A 24,738-nucleotide genomic window follows, 5' to 3' on the forward strand; every position below is an offset into this window, starting at 1 on the left:
AAAAAAGGAAAGAAAAAGGAATTTTAAGAACTGGTGGGAGAAATGTACAAACATTCATATTTTAAAGGACAACAAAAGAAACCAGACAAACTGCTTAAAAAAAGAATCACTAACATTTGTTATTGAGTTGTGTCTATATGTCACAAATTTTTGAGAGAGTATGGAAACAATTGCATACAAAATAATAAATCTCCCATAAGAGAATGCCTCAATTTGTACTTTGATAAACATATTTTCTGCAACGTGGTAAAATGTATTAGAAATATATGAGTGATTAAATCTCGAATTTGCCCATTACACTAGGCATAATGTAAACATTTGAAGACTCTTATGAAAGTAAGTGAAATATTTAATTTCAGAAGCTTGAATCATAGTAATGGGTTGACAGTGATATTTTGTATACTAAAATTTTCATTTGATATTGTGGTGAAGAAAGTTACTTGGCAGTGCATACACATATATCTCTTTTGTCAGATGCAAAGTAGGAGATCTCTCTTTCTTTCAGTAAGTGCGGATTGTTGAAGATCCAGTAGCTAACAGTGTATTAGAGAGGAATAGTATCGAAGGTGACAGTGGCATACACGAGTCATTGAAGAACAATACAGTTTTACTGAGCAAAAACCAATCATACAACCGCAACTTCCAAAATTAGGATGATCACAATAAAGAGCTGCTGTGAACCAGGAGATGTCGGGAGTCAGTCACTATGTTAAATAAATTTTACCTCCAATTAAAACTCACTGTCTCTGCACTATGAGCTGCAAGAGCTGATCACTCATGGTCAAACAAAATTCTCCAAACATTAGTCACCACAGAGAATTTCTTATCTCCATGCAGCTAATATCAGACTATGCTATGTAGACCAGTGTGACTAAAATGATTGTGATTCGCCTCAACTCTAATAACAAGTCAGGTTCATGTAAAAGTAACAAGATTGATAGAGAAAATTTCACACACCTATAGTTGTCAAGTAAGCAGCTCAAGAAATGTTTTGCACCACTCGGATATTTCCAAACATTGTCTTCTGTGACTCCATACTTCATTGAAGCTGCACAACTGTTTTCTGCCTCTGGCATGTCAAATAACAATGATTTTGAAATTTGCATCATAGTAATGCCTGTATCCTGTTGAAAAATTCAGTGTTGAACCACATTGTTCCACACCATGATCTATTACACACTTTAGTACACAGTTTAGAAGCAGGATCTCCAAAGTCAAACAACAACTGATAAAAAAAAGTGCCTCAACAAACACTTCCTGGTATTTTACAACAGTGCTCAAAGCACATGTATACGTCCTAATTTAAAGTGGTAAGCGTGACAGAGAGGAGATTTACAGCTTAATGGAAGCTCAATGTTCTGTTCGCCAAAGAAAAGAAAAACTCCACATCATATGCCATGAACACTAGACGAACCCCTGCTTCTGGGCACAAAATTTCTGGGGAAAACCTTGTCTTGGATTTGGAGGTATACAATATGGTACATTTCATTTGTCTTTCCAGTGTAGTGCTAGGAGATTCCTTTCCACATAAAAATTTGTTCATGTCTCTGAAGCTTGGCACCTTTCATTGTGTGAAGTCATCCCACTATGGATTTTTTTGTAGTTCTCATAGCAGTTTGGATCTTCAATTCTGACTCAAAGGTTGGACTGCCTGTAAAAGGTGTCTGACAAATCTCTCAGTGTTATCTTTGACAGTCACATCATCAGACCTCTTGCCTACATCATTAGTGCAGCACTAAACATAGCCTGTCTGTGACTCCCGTAATGTATGTAGCTTTAAGTTCTATTTCTTTGTTATTTTTGTAGCAACTACTGTTTGAAACACACACAGCTACAAAGTTTACACATACCATTATGTATTGTAATACTGTGCATGTCATTGAAAAGTAGCACAGACAGTTGCCAAGAGAGGTCTCAAACTATGCACTGGGTCATGGATTGTTATCCTTTTTCATTGACCAATGATTTGTCATTTTGTGGATGTTTTTGTAGATGGGCAGGAAAAGCTTCTTGCTCAGACAGAAATTACATAACAACAAGATCATCCTTTAAAAACTCTCACTGTGGCACACACATGGAACATAATTGCCAGAAATTTACTTATCAGCAAGAATAACTCTCTTCCACTTTGGCTGGTTGTTGATAGGTGACATGGAATTAATGCTTCATAACTTTTTCGTGCTCTGTTGTGCCTTATAGATACATATTGTCATTTATTACAGTACTGCAATAAAAAAAAAGTGTCAATAAGTGAACAGATTTTGTCCAAACTAATTATGTCCACTATTCAGTCTCTCCTAAAATGACATATGTGTCTGGAACTTGGTCCTTGTTTGTCATGTCTTCCTTAGGATCAATTTGACACAGACATTTTTGCCCTTCAACAAAGAAAAAAAAGGAAAGACTGTAATAGCTGCTGACTTCAATATCATTACTATAATTGAAAGCAATGAGACATCAAAATTCATTGACACAATAAAAAGATCTCTTCAAAATAAACTACACTGAAATGACTAAACAAAATGCACTGAGAGTGATGTCTGTTAATAATATTTTAACTGATTGTGCTTCTGAATAATTTTATAAATTTTGCTTAGATTTTTGACCCACTGACCACTCTGGCCTACCATAAATTAACAGAAAAATGCCACATAACAAAAAAGTTAATAAATAAATAAAAATAAAAGAGTCAGCTGTATTTAGCTATTACAATTAACTCCCATTTATCCGAAATGATCGGGACAGTGGCCGGTTCGGATAACAAAAATTTCGGATAAACCGAAGTCCCCCTGTTTTCACACGTGAAACACCACGGTTTGCGTCAGTACCACGAAATATGATCGTAAAACGTGTGTAGGATATGTAGAATGTCATTGATATGGTTGTGAATAAGCCAGCATGGTTTTTACTTAAAAAATTATGTTGACATATTACAAAGGCACCAAAGTATGATTGAAAACTCAAAGTTTTTAAATGTGAATAACGAAGCTCATTTACTTTGCGTTCTTAAGGAAAAAATCTACCTTATTTGGCAGCAAGAAAAACAAGAGTTTTAATTATGAGGGTAATCCCAAAAGTAAGGTCTCCTACTTTTTAGTAAGTACATAGACCTGTTTATTTCTACAATGGTTTACATAAGTTTACAACCTGAACATTTAGCTATTTTTCGACATAATCCCCATTTCTGTCGATGCATTTTTGTAGATGCTGTGGCAGTTTTTGTATGCCCATGTCATACCACCTCGCCGCCATGCTGTTCAGAAAGTTATGAACCTATTCTTTCACCTCGTCATCGGAGCTGAATCTGGGTGAGAAGGAGAGTTGCCCACAAGAAGTAGCGCTTTTTGAGGAAGTCCATTTTCCTCCATGTATTTTTCTACAGCTGGATCCACTATTTGAAGGTGGCACTGTTCATCCATGCCTTTGACTGATTCGTGTACCACAATGGTGAAGATCTGTCAGCTATTTGCTCTATAAATGCTTTTGGTTTTTTTGGATTTGCCAAATAAAGTAAGGCGCAATTTATGATTGCCAGTGGCATTACTGCATGTGAGGACAGTAACTCTTTCTTTGCCTTTTTTTTATATCTAGATGCTGTTTTTTCTTGTTTAGAGGCAAGGGTTTTTCTTGGCAACATTTTGTAACTCAACCCGGTGTCATCACAGTTGTAAAGGTGATCGCCAGTATAACCTCCTTTGTCGATGATTGTGTGCAGTTTCTTCTTAAAATCACCGCTAGCAGCTTCATCCCTGGATAATGATTCAGCACTGATGGCAATTTCACAAAACCCATGCTGCTTCTTGAACCGATCCAGCCACTCATCACTTCTGAGGAATTCTTGCTCCTTTACTTCAATCATCAGATAAAAAGCCATTGCTTTTTGATGAAGTAGAGGACCTGAAACTGGCACACCTTTGGCTCTTATTTGTTCGTGCCACAAAAATAAGGCCTCTTCTAACTGAGGATGTGCACCTTTTCATTGTTTTTCGGGGTTTCACTGCGCTGCCTGACACTTGGATGAAACAAAATTTTTCAGTTTCAGTCGATTTGTCTTCCAATCAGTAATTGTACTCCTACTGACCTTCAAATCCACCGCAGCTTTCGCAGGTGGCTCACCAGCACCAAGTCTCTGCAAAGCGCGAAGCTTTTTTTCCAACGAGATCACATACTTTTTTTGTTTCGTGACCATAGGCACGTCCAGTGCTTTTTACCTACACTCGACTGATTCTTTTTTGGTTTCTGGCCACCTTTATCTTTGGACATTTTAAAGCATGTAGCATGAGCTCGAAATGTTAAATCGAAAACACACAGATCCACGACTTGACAACACTCGAGACACACTAGATAAAGCTTTTGACTTTTGAAACCAGGCTGTGGCAGCCATCGAATGAAAACATTTGATACATCTATTCCCTCTTCCCTGTCTTACCCAATCCTAAGTGGCAACAAAACAGTTGTTAAATACTCAGCTTCATCTGATGGACCAACAACTGGCAGAAAGTGTTTGGGGACCGACAACAGGCAGATAGTGTTTGGCGCCACATTGTCATTGTCAGCTTTGACAGGGCTATATGGGGCTGTATAGATCAATACTGTATGTACTATACTTCCAAGGAGTTCCAATAGATGGCAGTGGCATGAAACCACACAACGCATACAAGAAACGCGCTAAAACTTCAACTAACACATGCATGAATTGATGACATTCGGACTTTAGACACACACCAATGCACTGGTTTGCAGAAGACTGCCAAAAACATCAGCAAATGCAAGGCTACAGGTGAAGACAAGTTGAAACTTGTCAAGTGTCGGTCAAGCTAGCCAAAAGCGTAGCTGCATGATGTGTCAGACAGCACCAATGTGAGCAGAAAATCAGAAAAATTTGTTTGGATAAAGCAGATTTCAGATAAACGTGAGTTTACTTTAGTTAACAGAAGTCAAATGGCCCCTTGACAGCTGAATTTCGAGTAGCAGTAACTTAAGAAGTTTGTAGCAACCTTTCTTAAAGTGTTAATTGAAACCTTTCTGCTTAGGACAACGTTTACCAAAATGATTAGTAGACTTACATGGATAACTCAAGGTATAAAATTTCTAGTGCCAAAAAAATACAGCTCCACAACAAACAAAAATATTGTGAAAATAGGCATTTTATTTAGTGTATTAGATGTTACAAAGCTATAGTTAAAATTTTTGTGAAAGCAGCCAAACAGATGGCAAATAGTAAACCCATTTTAAAATATAAAAGTAAAGGTGTTATCATCCATCATAAAATCACAGTTAGGTGTTAGAGTTAGTGCTAGGATTAAACTCGATGAAAGTCATATTGTAAACACAACTCAAGTATTGGAATGTTTAAATGAATTCTTCATAAATGTAGTGAAGGCAGATGTTGATGATGTATCATTGTAAAGTAAATCTCTTTGGACTTGATCTGGAAGGTACCTCACAAATTTAAACAAAAAAGTTTTCTATAAATCATGTGCAAAATTAAATTCTTGTATAAAAATACAAATATTGGGCTGGATTGAATGAGATGCACACCAAAATGATTAAATTAATGTAACACACAGTAGCACTTTCTAAAATAACCGGCCAGGATGCTGAACAAAGATGCTTTCCTGATACATTGAAGTATGCAGAAGATGACCTCTGTTCAAGAAAAGGTCTAGGATGCACATGGCAAACCACCACCCTATTCATATTGTTCCAGTCCTAACAAAAATTTTGAGTAGCTCCAATCAAGATTCAAAATTTTACTGTCAAAAATTAAATTAGTCTGAGTAATCAATTTGGATTCCAACAAGGGCAAAAACATTCTGGATGCAGTGAACAACTGTAATGAAAAGATAAGCTAAGCATTAGATCAGAGGAGTAAAGTTGCAGTTATCTTCTGTGACCTTACAAAATCCTTTGAGTCAGTAAGCTGTGCCTTGCTTATTTACAAAATTGATAAATATGGTATTAAGGAAAGTGCTATGTAAGGACACAAATCACGCTTGCAGACCATAAATCAGAATGTAACTGTCATTTCAAATGAAATGAAATATTATTTTAAATTGAGTGCAGTATCTCAGTTTGTGTGCTATGGCTAATCCTGTTCTTGTTGTATGTAACTGACTTATTGATTAATATTATTCTCCCATCACTTCTGTTGACAATATTTGTGGTTTAATTGAAGCTGATAATGCAGGAAAAAAATCTGAACTCTTATTTTGAGCACACTCGATGCTCTAGAAGACAGGTTCCAGTTAAATGGGGTGAAACAAAAATTGAAAAACATGGTACCTTTCAAAACCAAGCATTCAGAATTTGTGGAGTTTAAAATGTAGTGTAGCAATGAGTTTATGAAAGAAGTTGACACAGTTAAAGTCAAGAACTTAAGCAGCAATATGCATGTTTACTCCTTATCAAATAAATTCAGCAGCTTTGTCTTTGCAACACAAATACTAGCAAATACTACCACCTGAGGGAAGTGTGGTAGGACCATCTTAATTCTCTGTATACAGAAATGATCTTACAGACAGGGTGAGCAATGGTTGTTTGCTGATGATTCTGTGGTGTACAGCAAGGTGTTGTCGTTGAGTGACTGTAGGAATGCACAAGATAACTTAGAGAAAATTCCCAGTTGGTGTGATGAATGGCAGTTTGCTGTAAGTATAGAAAAATGTGGATGAGTAGGAAAACAGTACCGTAAGTTCAAGTACAGCATTAATAGGTTGCTGCTTGTCAGTATCACTTCAGTTAGATACTGGGACATAATGTTGCAAAGCAATATGACATAGGATGAACACATCAGGTTGTTAATGGGGAAGACAAATGCTGAACATTGGTTGAAGGGGAGAATTTAGGAAAATTGAGCTCATCCATAAAGGAGTACACTAGTCCGACCCATTCTTGAGTACTGTTTGAATGTTTGTCTGCTCATAGCAGCCAACAAATCCTGCGTAATTGGCAAGCAGTCTGTACTCGGGGCCAGTTTTTCGTACGCCACCTTATATTATTTCACTGCGATCAGCCACATAACACTACAGTTGGCTAAACAAGAGGTTTTGGAGAATCATGAAAATTACAAGTATGTGAGAATTCTGTTATGAATAAAAACTCTGTACTCCAGGGTGGAGGCAAGTGCCCCCTCTTGGTGCCTTCCATCTTCAGTCACTTATGCTACTAATTTTCAATTTTTCATAAGAGCCGTATACCAAGCACAAATGAACGGTGAATGAGTAAAAATGAACACTTCCCAAAAAAGAGCGATCACCAATGAACTAGTTCCTAAGGATGAACGACTTTGCCCATCTCTAGTTAGCAGAGTATGTGTGTAGCTGTAAATATGAGTACATGAAACTAGCATGTCACAGTTATTTTGAATCTGTCGTTGGGTATGTTATAGTTTTCTGAGCTGCTGAAGCTCCAGAAGAAAACTTTCAGACACATGTGTATTTATGTATATTTATGAAATTATAATCTCCTTATGGACCATACAAAAATTATTTGAGGCGAATCATTTTAGCCATACATACAACAAGAGAAACAAAGAGAATATAATGCTTCCCACAAACTGTCTCCACAGTATATGGAGATGAAAATATGTATATAATAAATTAATAGGCAAAAACATACTTAATATAAAGGGCAGTCATCCAAAAATAAGGTTGCAGAAAATACTATGGGATAAAAGCTACTGTTCAGTAGAATAACTACTAGATTATGAACTGACTATTTGAGAAAGGTGTACCTTAGTATTAGATTTTTTTAAATAACAGAACTATATTGTTTTTAGCACATTTTTATTGTCTGTTGTTCTTGCTCTTTAGTAAAGTTTTACTATACATTTTTGATATGTCTCCTGTAGCTGAATGAATGATTTTGACATGTATATTATTTTATTATTTGCAGTGCATAAAAAAAGGTACATAAGTGTATTTTTCTCTAAAGTCAGAATATGCTCATGACCCCTTTTTTTTACTTAACTATTTCTTCTCTCTCTTCCTGTGAAAGTAAATTCCCTTATAGCAGTGTTTTTTTAAATTTTATTTTGATGTTTATCTCATGAACATGCAGTCAGTCCAGGTATCTTTTAGGTGCTGCGAGTGCCACACAGTTTGATAGTTCATGTCACATAATTTCTACTCCCTGCACCAAAGCAAAAATTTTTGTTTTGATGCAGAGTAGAGGATATTTGACACAGATTGTCAGACTTTGTGGCAGATCCATAATACCATATTTACCCAACTATAAGACGACACTGAATATAAGATGAATTACAAAATGTTTTATGGACAAAATATCTGCCTAAAATGTTGGCATTGTATCTATTCTGAATGTAGGCCATTGATTGATTGTGTACATTTTTATAATAGACAGAGAAATAAAATAAGCCAAGAGAAATGGTTTATAGTAATTTTTACCTTCACTACCTTCTTTGTTTACTAAGCCTTTTGTCTGGGTTTCCATTATTTTTAATCGTCACCCTCATCCTAATAGCACAGCTGTGAAATATATATCTCTTTTGTCCCAAATATTTGGCTGTTCCTTTTGAATTTGTCCCAATTTCTTTGGTTGTGGTTACATTGTGGCCTGAGAATGCAGCTATTTTTTGTTGAATACGTATTGAACTATGCTTCTAAACTGACATGAGAATGTTACAATATTTCTCAGTTCCAAACATATTGTCTGCCCACCGCTCTCTCATTAGCTGCATGGAACCAGCTGCTGACATACTCCCTTTCATTCCCATCATACCACATGGTGAGTGTTGACAATACTGTTGCAAGAAACATGTAAGTAGGCCACTGACCCCTATGTAGTCTTTTACTGTCACCTGCAGAAATGTGTACTATTATTGTGTACTTGTGTGATTTTAAAGTCAATTCAAATGCATTAATGAAAACTGCAGTTTAGACATGGTAGGTGTTCATAAAAATCCAAAGTATGCCATTCCCTTGGTTGGCAGCACGATGAAATTTGCTGCCCACTCACCCATCCCAGTTCTCAGCCAAGCTCCAAGCTGGTATCACTGTTCCCCCTCCAACCCTTCCGCAGTGCTGTGCTTGAACATCTGTGAAACCGACTGCAATATCCTATGTGGCACAGGTCATTTGTAAGAACACAACTAATACATAAGTAAAAGACCACAATCATGACTCAGTCCAATTCTCAAACATTCGCTTGTCCCGTAATGTAGTCTGCCCCTACTATCTCCACGGTGGGTCTTGCCGCCTGTAATTTATTCTATATGTTGTTTGGCACATGGATACGATTGGAATGCTTTTAGGAATAAAGCACTAATTTATAAAACATTCTATTTGAACTAAACAGGGATGTAAAATTTTTCATATCCATTGTCATCCTCTGAAATATTGTTTTCATTGTCAGCTAAAGCATAAAGAACGTAGTCGTCAAAGCTTGTGCTTTTGAATTTAACTGTACCATATTTATAGAAGTCACAACTGCAGTGCCAATGTGAAATCTTGTGATGCAAAGTGATAAGGCAAGATCTGATGAATTATAATAAGGAACAAATTGCATTTTGGGAACCAATACATAGAGTCAAAAACGGGTAAATGAGGATGAGATTACATTTTCTCCTTTGTGAACTGTATGATATAAAGTAATTTGGTGTACTGCACTGAAATAATTTGTTCCTTCTCAATCTCCTTTCTCCTGACGGTATAATTTGAAATGACGTTTTAGTGGTAATGTCGAAGTCAAGCAGGGTGTATAGGTCCCATACAATATCAAATTAAAATATAAGTTGCTTTAATGTTACAATATAATTTAATTCACATTAAAATACAATATAGTAATTACATATTTAAGTACATTATTTGATGGAGTCAGAGCAGTCACTTTACAAAAGTACATGATGTAGTTACCATGGTTTATTGTGATTGCACAGTTCGTAATTTGAGTATTGCCAAACAAATACAGAATATATTACATTAAAAATGATCTTATCTGAAAAGCTTCCTACAGGGCACAGATTAAGTTCAGCACAGGTTTTGCCGATTCAGTAATTTTCTACTGATGTTGTTATGAAATACATTCACAGAGTAACTGTATACACAGGTCTTGGCGAGGTTTGTTGGGTAGGTGCCTTAAAGAATATATTGTTTTACCCAAATTAGCCTCTTTTTACAGCTCACTTTTGTTGTTAAACTATATTTGAAATTGACAAGATAAATGGTGACAATTATTATTATCAGTTAGGCAGTTGACACTTATTTTTTTCCTTGATTTATATTAGTTCTGCTTAAAAAGTAGTGAGAGTTAAGCTCTAAAACATTAGTAAGCATCTTAATTTTAAATCAGATTTATATACACAAGAAGCTGCAAGCACTACCACTTTCCACTGCCTCATGAAAACTGTAATATAAGGACAGATATACGAGGGGGGATGAAATACAATTGGGATTTTTGTTCCTGAATATCAACAGTTGGCAGGACTGGCCCCGCACTTCTGCTATGCTTAGGCGGGACCGTTAGAAGTGAGGAGAGCTTGCTGTTAGATATTTCTCACCATTTTGTCAGTAATGCTCACAATGTCTGAGCAACAGGTGCACCCCTCCATTGCGCAACGTATAATTATCAAATTTCTTGCTCGTGAAGGAGTTACAGTGGTGGAAATTTGCCAAGGATTGACTGCACAGTTTGTTGATAAAACATTATCAAGGATGCCTGTGTTTACCTGTCATAAAAAGTTCAAGGAAGGAAAAGAACAAGTGGACAGTCAGCAACATGATTGCCATCCTAGGACTAGCATCACAGACAAAAACATTTGCGCGGTTAAAGACATTGTTGACAATGATTGACGGGAGAGAGTATGAGAAATTGCACAAAGTTGGTCTCAGTTATGCGAGCTGTCAAGCAATCACCACAAATGACCTACAGTTCTGTAAAGTGTGTTCCAGATGAATCCCTAAACTTTTGACTGAAGATCTGAAGGTGAGACGTTTGGAGGTCTGTCAGAGGCTTACAGCAAGGTTTGCGGAAGAAGGTGATGCATTTTTAAGTCGGTTTGTCACCTGTGACAAAACATGGTATCACCATTACACTCCAGAATCCAAACAAACCAGTAAGGAGTGGTGGAGGACAGAGGAAGCAGCATCAGTGAAAGACAAGACTCGACTCTCAGCTGGCAAGGTTCTTTCGGTTGAAAGATCAGCGAGGCATTTTGCTGATTGATTTTTTGCATGAGCGATGCACAATCAATGCTGCTTACTACTGCAAACTGTTGAGCAAGGCAGTGAGAGCTGTGTATTGCCGCGAAAGACAAGACCAATCGATTCGGCAGGTCATCCTTCTCCACAGCATTGCGCAACCCCGTACTGCAGCTCTAACTGTCTCCAAGCTACAGGAAATGTACTGGACTAAGCCTGATCATCCTCCTTAGAGCCCGGACTTATCGCCCTGCAATTTCCATTTATTTGCACTGCTTAAAGAAGCTCTAGATGATAAGAGTGTGGAAGACTTCATGCGCAACTGGCTGGTGACACGACCAAGTCCTTTTTGTGATGAGGGCATCAAAAAGCTGCCAATACGCTAGGACAAATGTATTTCCAAAGCAGGAGGCTATGTGGAATAATTATAATTGCTTTGAGTTTTTCAATAAATGAATTTAAATAAAAAATCCCGCTTATATTTTATCTGGCCTCGTATTATTGAAAGTATAACTCTGTCCATAAATGTTTCATGTTTTGTAGAACTAAAGAGACCTAAGGAGAATTCATGGTTTTTATGTGAAGACTACTGAACTTCATTTTGGTTTTGGAAAAGTCATTCATTTTTGCAGAGATGAATAGTGTGCAATATTGCATTGTAAGTTATGTTGAGAGAAGTTTTCATGAAGACTTTAGCACTGAAGTCAATGACTGCAATTTGTTAGCAGGGAAACATATATTATCACTTCCTATTTTGTGCTTGCAATTTCCTTTATTTACTACTCCAGCTGTTCTTTTGGCAACATAGTGCAGGAGAGTGCAGTGTGAAAGGGTTTCTAAAATATTACTTGTTTTTTTTTTAAGTATCAGTCAGTGGTTGCTCATTTTCTGTGAGGTAGAAAATCTTATTGTAGTGGCATAAATAACAGTGCAGTTGTCCTCTACTATATATTAAATGGAACAGCTCTTGTATCTTAGAAAGTTCTGTCTATGAATAAATTAATGGCAGTATGAACATAATTAGAACATAGCTCTGAAAGTACTCCAGTTGTTTTCCTGATGTAGTACTAGAGTAAGAACTAACAAAGAGATAGAGGGGCTGGCCAGTACTTACCTCAGCTCAGTACAGCCGATAGATACACAAAAAAACAGAACCGAAAATTTACGTTCCTAGCTTTCGGAACAAATGTTACTTCATCAGGGAGGAGAGAAGGGAAAGAAAGGGAAGAAGGGAAAGTAGATACAGTTACTCACAACCCAGGTTATGAAGCAACAGGGAAAGGAAAACAGGGAGGGTAGCAAGGATGGAGGCATGGTTGTCAGAGGGAAGCCAAAGATATTCTACTCCATCCTTGCTACCCTCCCTGTTTTCCTTTCCCTGTTGCTTCATAACCTGGGTTGTGAGTAACTGAATCTACTTTCCCTTCTTCCCTTTCTTTCCCCTCTCTCCTCCCTGATGAAGGAACATTTGTTCCGAAAGCTAGGAACATAAATTTTCGGTTCTGTTTTTTTGTGTATCTATCGGCTGTACTGAGCTGAGGTAAGTACTGGCCAGCCCCTCTATCTCTTTGTTAGTATTTGTCTCACATCTTTATATGAGATTTTCCATTAATCTACTAGAGTAAGAAGTCAGATAAAAATTACAAAATTGCTGTATTTGATATTACTAACATAGCTTGCAGCTTCTCGTTTTTGCTGTGTGTCAGTTCTGGTTGTATCTAGCTTCACTGCATTCTAAGCAGTTGTTTTATATAAATCAGATAATGAAATAAACTGTAGAGAGGAAACATTAAATATCTCTCTCTCTCTCTCTCTCTCTCTCTCTCTCTCTCTCTCTCTCTCTCTCACACACACACACACACACGCGCGCCACCACCACCACCACCACCAACAACAACAACAAAACACACATACGGATCTTTAACTTCTGTTGTTAGATGAGTTAGATTCATGTACTTGAGTTAAGGAAATGGTACTTCAGACATTGTTTAAGAGAGAGCTGCGTGGGAAAGAATGGATCAGATGAATTGGATGAATTATATTCAAATTCCAATGAACTAATCGTGAGCTGCAAGATAAGCTACCAGATAGGTCAGAAATGAAAGCTAAAATCTGAAAATTAATAAATACAGCCTCATAAGGAAGATAATATGGAGAAAAAACTTTTTTACCTCACTGACGCCTGTATATATTTCCTTTGCTATTTTGTTTCTGTCCTCTCAAAAATTTTTGTGTAGAATGATTGGGGAACTCGACATGCAACATTTGTTTACCTATTAGGTCATCTGTCAACAGTGTTACAACAGTTACTGAGTGAATGTTTCTCCCTCATCCCTGTGCAGGTATAAAAATAAAGTAAAAATTGAGGTTGAGGACTGCTTTTACAGATCTTGATTCTTTGAATTCTTTGTCAGGAGAAAAAGGGTATTACTAATAATAGGTTGAAGGAAAGTTAAAGATGAGAGCAAATGATTAAATATCATTAGAGAATTTTTCTGTTCCTCAACATATGCAAATGTCACAAGTCATAAATAAAGTTTTATCATCACATAAACCTCATGAAATCTGACATCATTCACTGGAGCTTGCAGATCTTCAATCTTGTATAAATTCAGCCATTTAACATTCAATATATTTCCTTTCCCGGGTTTGATTACTTTAACAGCTGTTAGCAACAATGACGTTTACAATAAAACCAATGAAAACCAGAATTACATGGGTGTGTTCAGATGAACTAAGCTGTAACAATTGTCTTTTTTTCTTTAATAGTTCATAGTACAGTTCATCCAAAGTATAACATATGTATGTGTCTGTATGTTCAGCCGATTGCTAAATTACATCCTTTTTGTTATAGAAATAAATGTCATCTGATCTAAAAACAGAACCTGTCTGATAATTGTCCGATCTAAATACACAACCTAGTCACTAATCGTGTATATCAAAAAGGTTTTAGAAGTAACACATGCTGTTCTAGAAATTGTGCAACAATTGCAATTTGTAGGAAGAAACCATTTGAGTAACTGAAATAGTGAGGTGCATACAAACATTCAGTGCAAAGTCTACAAATGATGTTGTTGCAAGTTACATTATAAATATAAAACGGTGTAAAATATAGTCAAATAAAGTGTCAGCCTATGAACAGAAATCTACTACTAAAACTACAAAACTAAGCTGCCACTTGAATACATAGTGCTTTATTGAGATTCTCTCTATTCATGGCAGTAAGCCATCAAATCACAGACTCATAAAACAAATAAAAAATTGTAATACTTTTAATAATATCAGGTGCTACTTACAACATATGGCAAAACACACATACACACACACACACACACACACACACACACAACCTGTATCGAAAGCGAAGTTATCTTTTTCACCCATTTTTATTTATATAAAGTACATTGTGCCAGAGCCGAGAATAGTTGCTGGCATTGACTCTTGTCATTGAGAGTAGGTGTGACATTAAGTATTATTGCTCATGATTGTGGGAAGACATATTAGATTTCATTATAAAAATATACTTTTGACATAAGTTATTACTTTTGAGTGTAATTATAAAGTTTGAGGAAGAAAAGTGTAGTGAGGAACATTATGAAACTGATGGGGAAACTTTTAATGGAGGAAAACTCTGCCCTCTAATAGGTAGTGATGCCTACTAGAACAAAGTCTTATAAAAGCATCTCAGTGGAAGACTTGTAATTTTTTTTAATGTTAAGTCTTACTCTCTCAACAACATATGATTTTCTTTACTTTTCTGAATTTAATTGTCGTGTAGGTATCACAGTTGGATGCCTTCATCTAATTTCTTTGTTAGATTTTGATTCCTTAACGAAGGTAGCAGATACTTATTTTTATGAACATAACAGGGAAAAATCCCTTTCACAGTGATCCGAAAGTGACACATCAATTAAGCTTAAAACAATTTTATCCTTGTATAATGGTTGTATCTCGTAGCAGCTATCTGTTTTGGTTCGGATTACAATAAACATTTATGGAATGTTACATTAGCAAAACAGTCGCTACTAAAGAAACTTTTGTAAGGTGTACATATCAATAACATTGCATGTGAGTCTTTCTGAATGGTAGGAAAATAATTTCATTCAATTTCAGATAATTATAATAAGAAAAAAAAAGCGAAGATGTAGTAAATATAAAATTAGTTCTTAATTACAAATGACTAGATTACATGCGAGTTACATTTCTGCAACTTAGTACTGTGTACATTATTGGTCCCAATAACAGCATTTTCAGGAAAAGGAAAAAAAAAAAAAAAAAAAAAAAAAAAAAAAAAAAAAAAAAAAAAAGAACGTAGAGTTAGGAAGTGTCAGCACTGGGTTACAGTCATGCCACCTACTCCTGTCATACGGGTAAGTTCTTCACCCCATTCAGGAGAGTCGTCCACTTCACTTGCTTTACAACAAGGACAGCAACATAAAGCTCTTAACTGAGATGTTACCCTGTGTTGGTTGCAAATCACAACATAAACAACAAGTGGTCCCAGGAGTGCATTGACCACAACATAACAATAGAATAGAGCGTCATATGGCAAGCGTGATAGGCCCTTGAAGAGCCAGCTGATACAGAGAACCAGAAATAGCTGGACGAACATCTCAAAGCTGAAAGAGATCAGAAAGACATAGGTGCAGGTACTAAATGTATGTTCTCTATGAACTATTATATACTAAAAAGGCAGAGTTTTGCATTATAATCAAATTGTAAACTGGTTTCAAAATGAAACACAGTGAGCTAACTTTACTTAATTTGCTGCATAACATTTTTTCTACTGCCATTCAAAGAAGTTTGATTTTATGTTAAAAATAACAGTACTAGTTTGGACTGAAATCAATGTGCCCACTACTAGAAGTGTGTTTCGTATATCACTAGTTATCCGTTTACAATGATTATCCAACTTTTTGTCATATTTCTAAGATTACTTATATCTTCCTAACAAATAATATGTGTGACTCACTACTTCCATTGTTATGTTTTCTTTCATTTCTATTTTTCATCCCCCATTTTAATTTTAAACGTGTAGAATTTTTGATTTAGCATTACAGCTGTAAACATGCTCGGCTGGAACTAAATCCTAAAGTTCTTTTGCATTCAGTGAACTTTCATCTAAGCAGAAAAAGAATTGGCCAGCTTAAACAGGTGTGAACTCACACATGTGAATATGAGATGCAGGCTCATTTTCAGGCAGGAATGAACAGAAAAATGCTGAAATGCTGAACATGTATACTGGGTAAAGTTCAGTTCAACGCCATCTTGTAACTGCAGCTATCTTTTTACTAATCTATCAGAATGCAATCCATGCCCCAGCTTCGCTGTGCTATAGTTCCTTTTCTCTCCTAGGGGTCCAAGGAGGCACCTCCCAGAGGAAAGTAGATTATTTAATCACAGTGCATGGGTTATTATTTAAGTTGAATCTCTTACACTTGGATTGAGTGAGATAGTACAGTAGTTAAGATCCTGGACTCATATTCGGGAGATTGCATTTCAAATTCCTACGTAGCCTTCCTGATATGTGATTCCTATTGTTTCTGTAAGCACATGTGCTGAATATTAGGATATTTCTTCCAAAAATGGTAGTCATCATCAGCGACTTCAGTGTTTACAAGACACTGAATTCTAAACTATGCTTCATCTTTTACTTTTTTCAAGTACTCTTCCAAGAATTTTCATTGAATTTTTCACTCCAAATTAATACTCGTGGCAGTAAAAGATTTTCTCAAATAAGAAACCTGAATATGTGGTTAAATAATTCAGTCTTCTACATCTGCACAATTTCAGGGGATGCTACGTGGAATGTGGAAGAGGAGCAGGTGTAAGGTGTAGGTAGTGTCTTGAAAGTGTCAGTTTGTGAGATAGTATCTCCTTGATGATTGAGTTGAAAACGAATTGCCCATGAAACGTAGATATTTGGATTAGATTCCACAGGTTTTGTCCCACCATGAGTGTTCAGCTTACAAAATAAGGGACAGATTTCATTGTTAAACCTAGAAACCTGGAAAGGGAACATTTTATTGGAGTTTTTGATCTAAGAAGGCATGTCTTCCTGACATAAATCTGGATATAGAGCATAAAAAAAGTAAACCTACCCTATTAAGCCTTATACTGATACTGTTGGAGGTGGTATGCCATGGCCTTCCACCGACGTGGTATGCCATGGCCTTGCACCGACTTGTAAACTGACTTACCCAGTAAATTTTTTGGGGAGGTGTGTGGGGATGTGGTGGGAATGACCTACAGTTTAATACGGTATTTGCACTCTTGTCACCTACTTGGGGAATGAGAATATTTGTCCTTAATAATTGTTTACCATTTCCATTCTCTGCAGATCTGAGCAAGAAATGTAAGAAGAAACCTCTGGTGTGTGGACAGTTTGAGTACTAGATTTGACAATATAAATTTTATAGATGTCAGCATTAATAAATGCACTGTCATAAAAAAAACAGGTAAACTTGTAACTAGTTTGTGTAGGGCAGTCAAAAATAAGAACAATTTCCATTTTTCAAATTACAAGGGGACTTCAAATATTAAGTTCAACATTATTGTGGCAGAGCAAGTAACTTTTATTGAATGCTGCACTACACTTCAAAGTGACACAGATTCCATTATGTTTAAACAGTTTCAATAAACAACATTTGGAACATTTTACCAATAGTTAAATTCCTCAATGATAGAAATCTGTGCCTTGGTGATGAAGCCATTCAAGAACTGGTGTGTGAACATCCTCATAGTTGGGAAATCTATGTTTTGCCCCTAAGAGTTGTACTGTCTCACGTATTTCAACTGTGTAGCATGCCATTTCACTCTCACACAGTGGTGCACCTCTGATCTGTACTACAGTGGAATTGTCTCTGTATGAAACCTGGAACATCTTACATCTTCTGACCATGTACCACTCTTGCTGCACTATGGTCTTAGCATGTGACGACATGTTTTAACATATTTTCTGAAGTGCCTGCATACGTGTGAATATGTGTACACAGCCATACCATAAATAATGTAACTGCATTTGATGTTGGACTTATATTAAATCTCAACCAATGAGTAAGAGATCCTAACTGGACAATGGAAATGGGGAATGGCTTCTTCTATCTCACCTAAGGCATTGTACAATGAAGTCAAATGTAATTTCATGATTCTAAGGTCTCCAATTTCTGTGATATTTGCTGTTGTTTTGGGCATGTTTTAACTTGTTACACCGCTATTTGGGGAGTATCTCTAGAGTTAGTCTCAGGTTATCTGTACCCCCCCCCCCCCCCCCCCCCCACACACACACACAGATATATATATATATGGTTATAATAGAAGGAAACATTCCACAAAGGAAAAATATACTTAAAAACAAAGATGATGTGACTTACCAAACGAAAGTGCTGGCAGGTTGATAAACACACAAACATACACACAAAATTCAAGCTTTCGCAACAAACTGTTGCCTCATCAGGAAAGAGGGAAGGAGAGGGAAAGACGAAAGGATGTGGGTTTTAAGGGAGAGGGTAAGGAGTCATTCCAGTCCCGGGAGCGGAAAGACTTACCTTAGGGGGAAAAAAGGACGGGTATACACTCGCACACACACACATATCCATCCACACATATACAGACACAAGCAGACATATTTAAAGACAAAGAGTTTGGGCAGAGATGTCAGTCGAGGCAGAAGTGCAGAGGCAAAGATGTTGTTGAATGACAGGTGAGGTATGAGTGGCGGCAAATTGAAATTAGCGGAGATTGAGGCCTGGTGGATAACGGGAAGAGAGGATATATTGAAGAGCAAGTTCCCATCTCCGGAGTTCGGATAGGTTGGTGTTAGTAGGAAGTATCCAGATAACCCGGACGGTGTAACACTGCGCCAAGATGTGCTGGTCGTGCACCAAGGCATGTTTAGCCACAGGGTGATCCTCATTACCAACAAACACTGTCTGCCTGTGTCCATTCATGCGAATGGACAGTTTGTTGCTGGTCATTCCCACATAGAATGCATCACAGTGTAGGCAGGTCAGTTGGTAGATCACGTGGGTGCTTTCACACGTGGCTCTGCCTTTGATTGTGTACACCTTCCGGGTTACAGGACTGGAGTAGGTGGTGGTGGGAGGGTGCATGGGACAGGTTTTACACCGGGGGCGGTTACAAGGGCAGGAGCCAGAGGGTAGGGAAGGTGGTTTGGGGATTTCATAGGGATGAACTAAGAGGTTACGAAGGTTAGGTGGACGGCGGAAAGACACTCTTGGTGGAGTGGGGAGGATTTCATGAAGGATGGATCTCATTTCAGGGCAGGATTTGAGGAAGTCGTATCCCTGCTGGAGAGCCACATTCAGAATCTGATCCAGTCCCGGAAAGTATCCTGTCACAAATGGGGCACTTTTGGGGTTCTTCTGTGGGAGGTTCTGGGTTTGAGGGGATGAGGAAGTGGCTCTGGTTATTTGCTTCTGTACCAGGTCGGGAGGGTAGTTGCAGGATGCGAAAGCTGTTTTCAGGTTGTTGGTGTAATGGTTCAAGGATTCGGGATTGGAGTAGATTCGTTTGCCACGAAGACCTAAGCTGTAGGGAAGGGACCGTTTGATTATGACAGCTGCCATCCATTCTCCTTCCCTCTTTCCTGATGACGCAACCATGGGTTGCGAAAGCTTGATATTTGTGTGCGTGTTTGTGTGTCTTTTATTGTGCCTATCTACCAGCACTTTCCCGTTTGGTAAGTCACAGCATTTTTTTTGTTATATATTTTTCCCATGTGGAATGTTTCAGCTGCTGGCTGTGATATTAAATGCTTAAATGCTTTCACACATTATATTATTGTGAAGAATATATATAAGCATTTAATATCATGCCAGCAGTTGACTGTACTTGATGATCACTGATGTTAAAAATCTGTAACGAATGTCAAATAGGTTAAAGAAGTGTAATGTTTTTATGAAGGCTGTGCCACTTTGAAGCAAGTCTGGATGCTGGTTATAACTACCATGTTCTTGCTTCCTCATGAGCAGTTTAAGGACAGGTTATATTTTCCAAACCACCAACATTTGTCACTAATAACTGACACATCCGCCAGTCATATTAACAGGGCTTTCACACATTCTATTATTGTGAAGAATGATGCAGGTTTAGTTTACAGAATATATCTGGGAAAGGGGTAGAGATATCAAGAACATTTTCAAGGTTGTTAGAGATCAGTATATTAGGAATATATTGGAAGAATTTATGCAGTCTGCTGTGAGAGCCGTCTTGGAATCCTCAGCTGGGTTTTGGTCTGCTGATGACAGCAAAATAATAGTAAAGAAACCATTTTTTTCTTTTTTGTGGGGGGTGGGGGTGGGGTCGAGGAATACCATTGAACTAATGGTGCCTCCATAAGTCCCATCAAGCACACTGTAGACCAAATCAAATGCAAAAAGAACATCTGGTTTGCTCCAATGGTCTAAGCAGGAGGAAATGTGTAATATTCATACTTTGACTGAGTACTGTAGGATAGTGACACTAACACAAATCCTTCTGTTGGTTATACAAATGTTTCCTAGCACAAGGGCTATCCAAAACAGTTTTTATCACCAATAGAACCTTAGGTATGAGCACTGATAAATCTCATTTCTTTGCACAGCATTTTAGAACATGCTGGTAAGCATGCTGTCACATTTTATCATATTCTGTCTGTTTACTGGAAATTTAGCAACAGTATTTAAGGAAACAGAAAACAGTTAAGTGTGATATGTGAAAATAATTCATTACCTATATTTCATTTTATGATGTATTCTTCCATATGTTGACATCCTGCTAATTGCATGACCTGTTGTTACATAGAAGTAAATGTTCACTAGGATGGTGAACCCAACTGCTGTGAAAATTACAGACACACCGAGCCATCCTGTAAAAATAAAGCAGGCATGAGTGATGTACAATAAAATCTGAATAACAATTTCAGTATAATGGTATGCATTTGCAGCAGATGGGCCAAGTGATATCACCTACTTAAAGCTATGTGCTTAGTATGAAATAACTGATAGTTTCTTTCGTCTGGTAACTGCCACTTATCCATTTGAATTGGGTGTATATTTTTAAAGCATTCCATCTCACTGTGTCATGAAATACTAATGGAATGGCAATAAAATTGCTTGAAAGTCACTGTACTCACCTATAGAACTGTCAGTCGGTTTTCTTTGTCCAGATTCCAGAATGTAATGTGCAAATACTGCTACTGCAGTCATTACAGCTGTGCAACACCAAGAATAAGTGGAATAGTAGCAGTATTTTCTTCCATCTGTCACACGCAAGAACACATTCCGTGACCTATGGAGTAGAATAGAATCAGATATGTTGACCAGAAGTCTCATATGAGCTAGTTTAAATTTATAGAAAATAAATAACTTGATTTGATCTGTTGACAAAATTCATATTTTACGTCCACACTTTATGGAGTTGAGTCAATATCTGATTATTGACATCTGACAATTGAGCATTGAGGAGAAGTTTCAGTATATAATCTTGGAAGCCAAAGCAATACAATAACACTTACAAGTACAGAACAATTAAAATAACGTAGTGCTGAGTTGTGGAAATTGAAACATGCAGCCCTGAACATACACTGCTTATGTTGTTGTTATGAACTGTAGCATAAAGTGACGAGGTTGCAGGATGTGTTTGACTGCAGAATTTGTATAAAATTTGAAATGGAGGGTAGCAGACCTGATATAAGGAGGCAGTTCCAGTTTAGTGGAAACTGGGTGAAGAGAGATGGATCCAGGTAAAGCAGTAGACAGATAGGTAGCAAAATGAGGATATTGTCTTCATAACAGAAGAAAGCTTTGTAAGAAAAAGCAAAACACAAAGAAATTCTGAACAGTTGGGGCAAAAACAACATATAAGGTCTAACATTGAATCTCAATGTAGACAAGTGTTATGTGCTGTGAATACATAGAAAGAAAGATCCCTTATCATTTAGCTACAGTATAGCAGGTCAGCAACTGAAAGCAGTTAATTCCATAAATTATCTGGGAGTATGCATTAGGAGTGATTTAAAATGGAATGATCATATAAAGACGATTGTCGGTAAAGCAGATGCCAGACTGAGATTCACTGGAAGAATCCTAAGGAAATGCAATCCGAAAACAAAGGAAGTAGGTTACAGTACGCTTGTTCGCCCACTGCTTGAATACTGCTCAGCAGTGTGGAATCTGTACCAGATAGGGTTGATAGAAGAGATAGAGAAGATCCAACGGAGAGCAGTGCGCTTCATTACAGGATCATTTAGTAATTGCGAAAGCGTTATGGAGATAATAAACTCCAGTGGAAGACTCTGCAGGAGAGGTGCTTAGTAGCTCGGTACGGGCTTTTGTTGAAGTTTCGAGAACGTATCTTCATCGAGGAGTCAAGCAGTATATTGCTCCCTCCTACGTATATCTCGTGAAGAGACCATGAGGATAAAATCTGAGAGATTAGAGCCCACACAGAGGCATACCGACAATCCTTCTTTCAACGAACAATACGAGACTGGAATAGAAGGGAGAACCGATAGAGGTACTCAAGGTACCCTCTGTCACAAGCCGTCAGGTGGCTTGCGGAGTATGGATGTAGATGTAGATGAGTGCTACTACTGTCGTGGGGAAGAGGACAGGAGGAAAGGAAGACCGGGAGTCCAAGCATGACATCCACTGCAAGGTATTGTAAAAGATGCTGGAATCTAGCAGTGACACCATGTATTTTATGAAGTAAGTTCATTGTATCTTATTTGTTGTCATTGTTCAAAATTGCATGGGAAAAATTTGGCAGGTCTAAGGGCAATTAGATAGGAAATGAGAAAAGAAGGAAGTCGGAAAAAGCTGGAGATGCAGGGACAGAGGATTGGGAAGTGCAAAGAGACTGTAGGATAGGAACAAATGGAGATCCAGTTTCAGGGAAGTTAAGCTGTTAAGACAGGGTAATGCTTGTGGTAGGTAGGTGTGATGTGGACAGAGGATCTTTTACTCATCACAGATTTGAGTGAAATTCAGCATAGAGAATGTGGATTAAAGAACATAGGATGACTGAGAAAACTGGATTGATGTGTTGTTGTGGTCCTGTCTGAAGACTGGTTTGATTCAGCTCTCCATGCCGGTTTACCCAGTGCAAGCCTCTTCATCTGCAAAACTACTGCAACCTACATCCATTTGAACCTATTTTTGGCATTTAAACCTTTGCCTCCTCCTAACCCCCCCCCTTTCCCTCCCTTCTCTTTCACTTCCCTCCAGTACTGCACTGATTCCTTGTGCCACAGAATATTGTCCTATCAATCAGTCTCTTACTTTTGCCAAGTTGTGAGATAAATTTTCTTTTTTTCCCAATTCGATTCAGTACCTCCATGTCAGTTTATTTGGTCTACCCAGCTAATCTGCAGCATTATATCATGGTACCACATTCTGAAAGCTTCCATTCTCATCTCATGTAGATTCTCAGCAAATAGGTGTCTTGGCATAGGGATTCCGGGGCAAGGGAATGTTTGTTTTTATAGAGGTGTTGATAGTGTCAAATATAAAACCAACTGCAAAAGGCATGAGTATAGAAGAGAGGTGCTGGAAGGAATGGCTAGTGTCTTTCAGTGTGAAAAATTTGGCTGTGGGTAACTGGCTGACTGACCCACCAAACCAAACGTAATGCAGCAGGGAACATAGTTGCCATGGTGGGGTGACATGTGAGGTGCAACAATAAAGTAATGAGACTGATTTTCTTTGCAAGATGTGGCAACCGTTCAGGCCTGCGTAGGTACTATATCTTTGCCCTTGGTCTATAAGCTGCTTCTAGTCCAAGTGGCACATCGATGCAACTGCTCAGTTGTGAGTTGTGCTGTAATAATTTAAAACGTGTTTGTGTTTCTTGTCACAGAAATAGAATCGCATAATATTGTGCAACAACATGCCATTTCTTTTTGCGTTACATTGGGTGAAAACGTGACGACAACTTATGGTAAACTTCAGAAGGCTTTTGGAGAGGATGTTATGTCAAGAGCTCAAGTTTTTTTTGGCATAAAATGTTTAGTGAAGGAGAATGTATGTTGAAGATGAAGACTGCAGTGGACGACCATCAACCTCACAGACGGATGTCAACTTGGCCAGGGTGTGTGAACTTGTACGATCTGATTGAAGATTATTCATGAAAATGATTGCAGAAGAACTGAACATCAATCGAGAAACGGTTCGTCTAATAATAACTGAAGATCTTGGTACGAGAAAGATTTGTTCAAAAATGGTCCCCAAAAATCTCACACCACAACAGGAAGAAACACGGAAAAATGTGGCAGCTGATCTGTTAGAGCAAACGGAAATCAATCCAGAATTGTTGAGCCGTGTTATTACTGGTGATGCCAGAGTTTGCAATGGTGCTCAAAGGGATCACCCAGACCAAAAAAAGCTCGCTTGTCAAAGTCCAAAGTGAACTGCATGCTTGTGTGCTTCTTTGGTTCATAAAGGGTGGGTGCCTCCTGGACAAACAGTTAAACAATATTACTACAAAGAAGTTTTAGAAAGACTTCGTAAAAGAGTTCTTTGTTTCCATGCCAACATTGCTGATAATTGGATTCTGCATAACGATAATGCCAGTACAGCAA

At 37.6% G+C, this 24,738-nt stretch overlaps 2 protein-coding genes across 3 annotated transcripts in view; one reads left to right on the top strand and one right to left on the bottom strand.

The window, feature by feature from the left end:
* The window catches only part of LOC126183932 (RNA helicase aquarius), a 336,087-nt gene that overhangs the window by 80,604 nt on the left and 230,745 nt on the right, over positions 1–24,738 (top strand). The window lies entirely within an intron of this gene.
* The window catches only part of LOC126183955 (probable G-protein coupled receptor Mth-like 5), a 117,294-nt gene that overhangs the window by 80,286 nt on the left and 12,270 nt on the right, over positions 1–24,738 (bottom strand). Inside the window, exons 3-5 of one of the 2 annotated variants that reach the window (XM_049926308.1) lie at positions 21,295–21,449; positions 20,892–21,027; positions 13,103–15,778 (exon numbers count right to left, since the gene is read on the bottom strand). In XM_049926308.1, coding sequence (XP_049782265.1) covers positions 15,487–15,778; positions 20,892–21,027; positions 21,295–21,449 — 583 coding nt within the window. In that variant the 3' untranslated portion in view covers positions 13,103–15,486. Of the gene's footprint in view, positions 1–13,102; positions 15,779–20,891; positions 21,028–21,294; positions 21,450–24,738 lie in introns of those variants that run through there. The other variant, XM_049926316.1, reaches the window with a different exon arrangement.

Source organism: Schistocerca cancellata, chromosome 1 (assembly GCF_023864275.1).
Source record: "Schistocerca cancellata isolate TAMUIC-IGC-003103 chromosome 1, iqSchCanc2.1, whole genome shotgun sequence".
Lineage (NCBI taxonomy): Eukaryota > Metazoa > Arthropoda > Insecta > Orthoptera > Acrididae > Schistocerca > Schistocerca cancellata.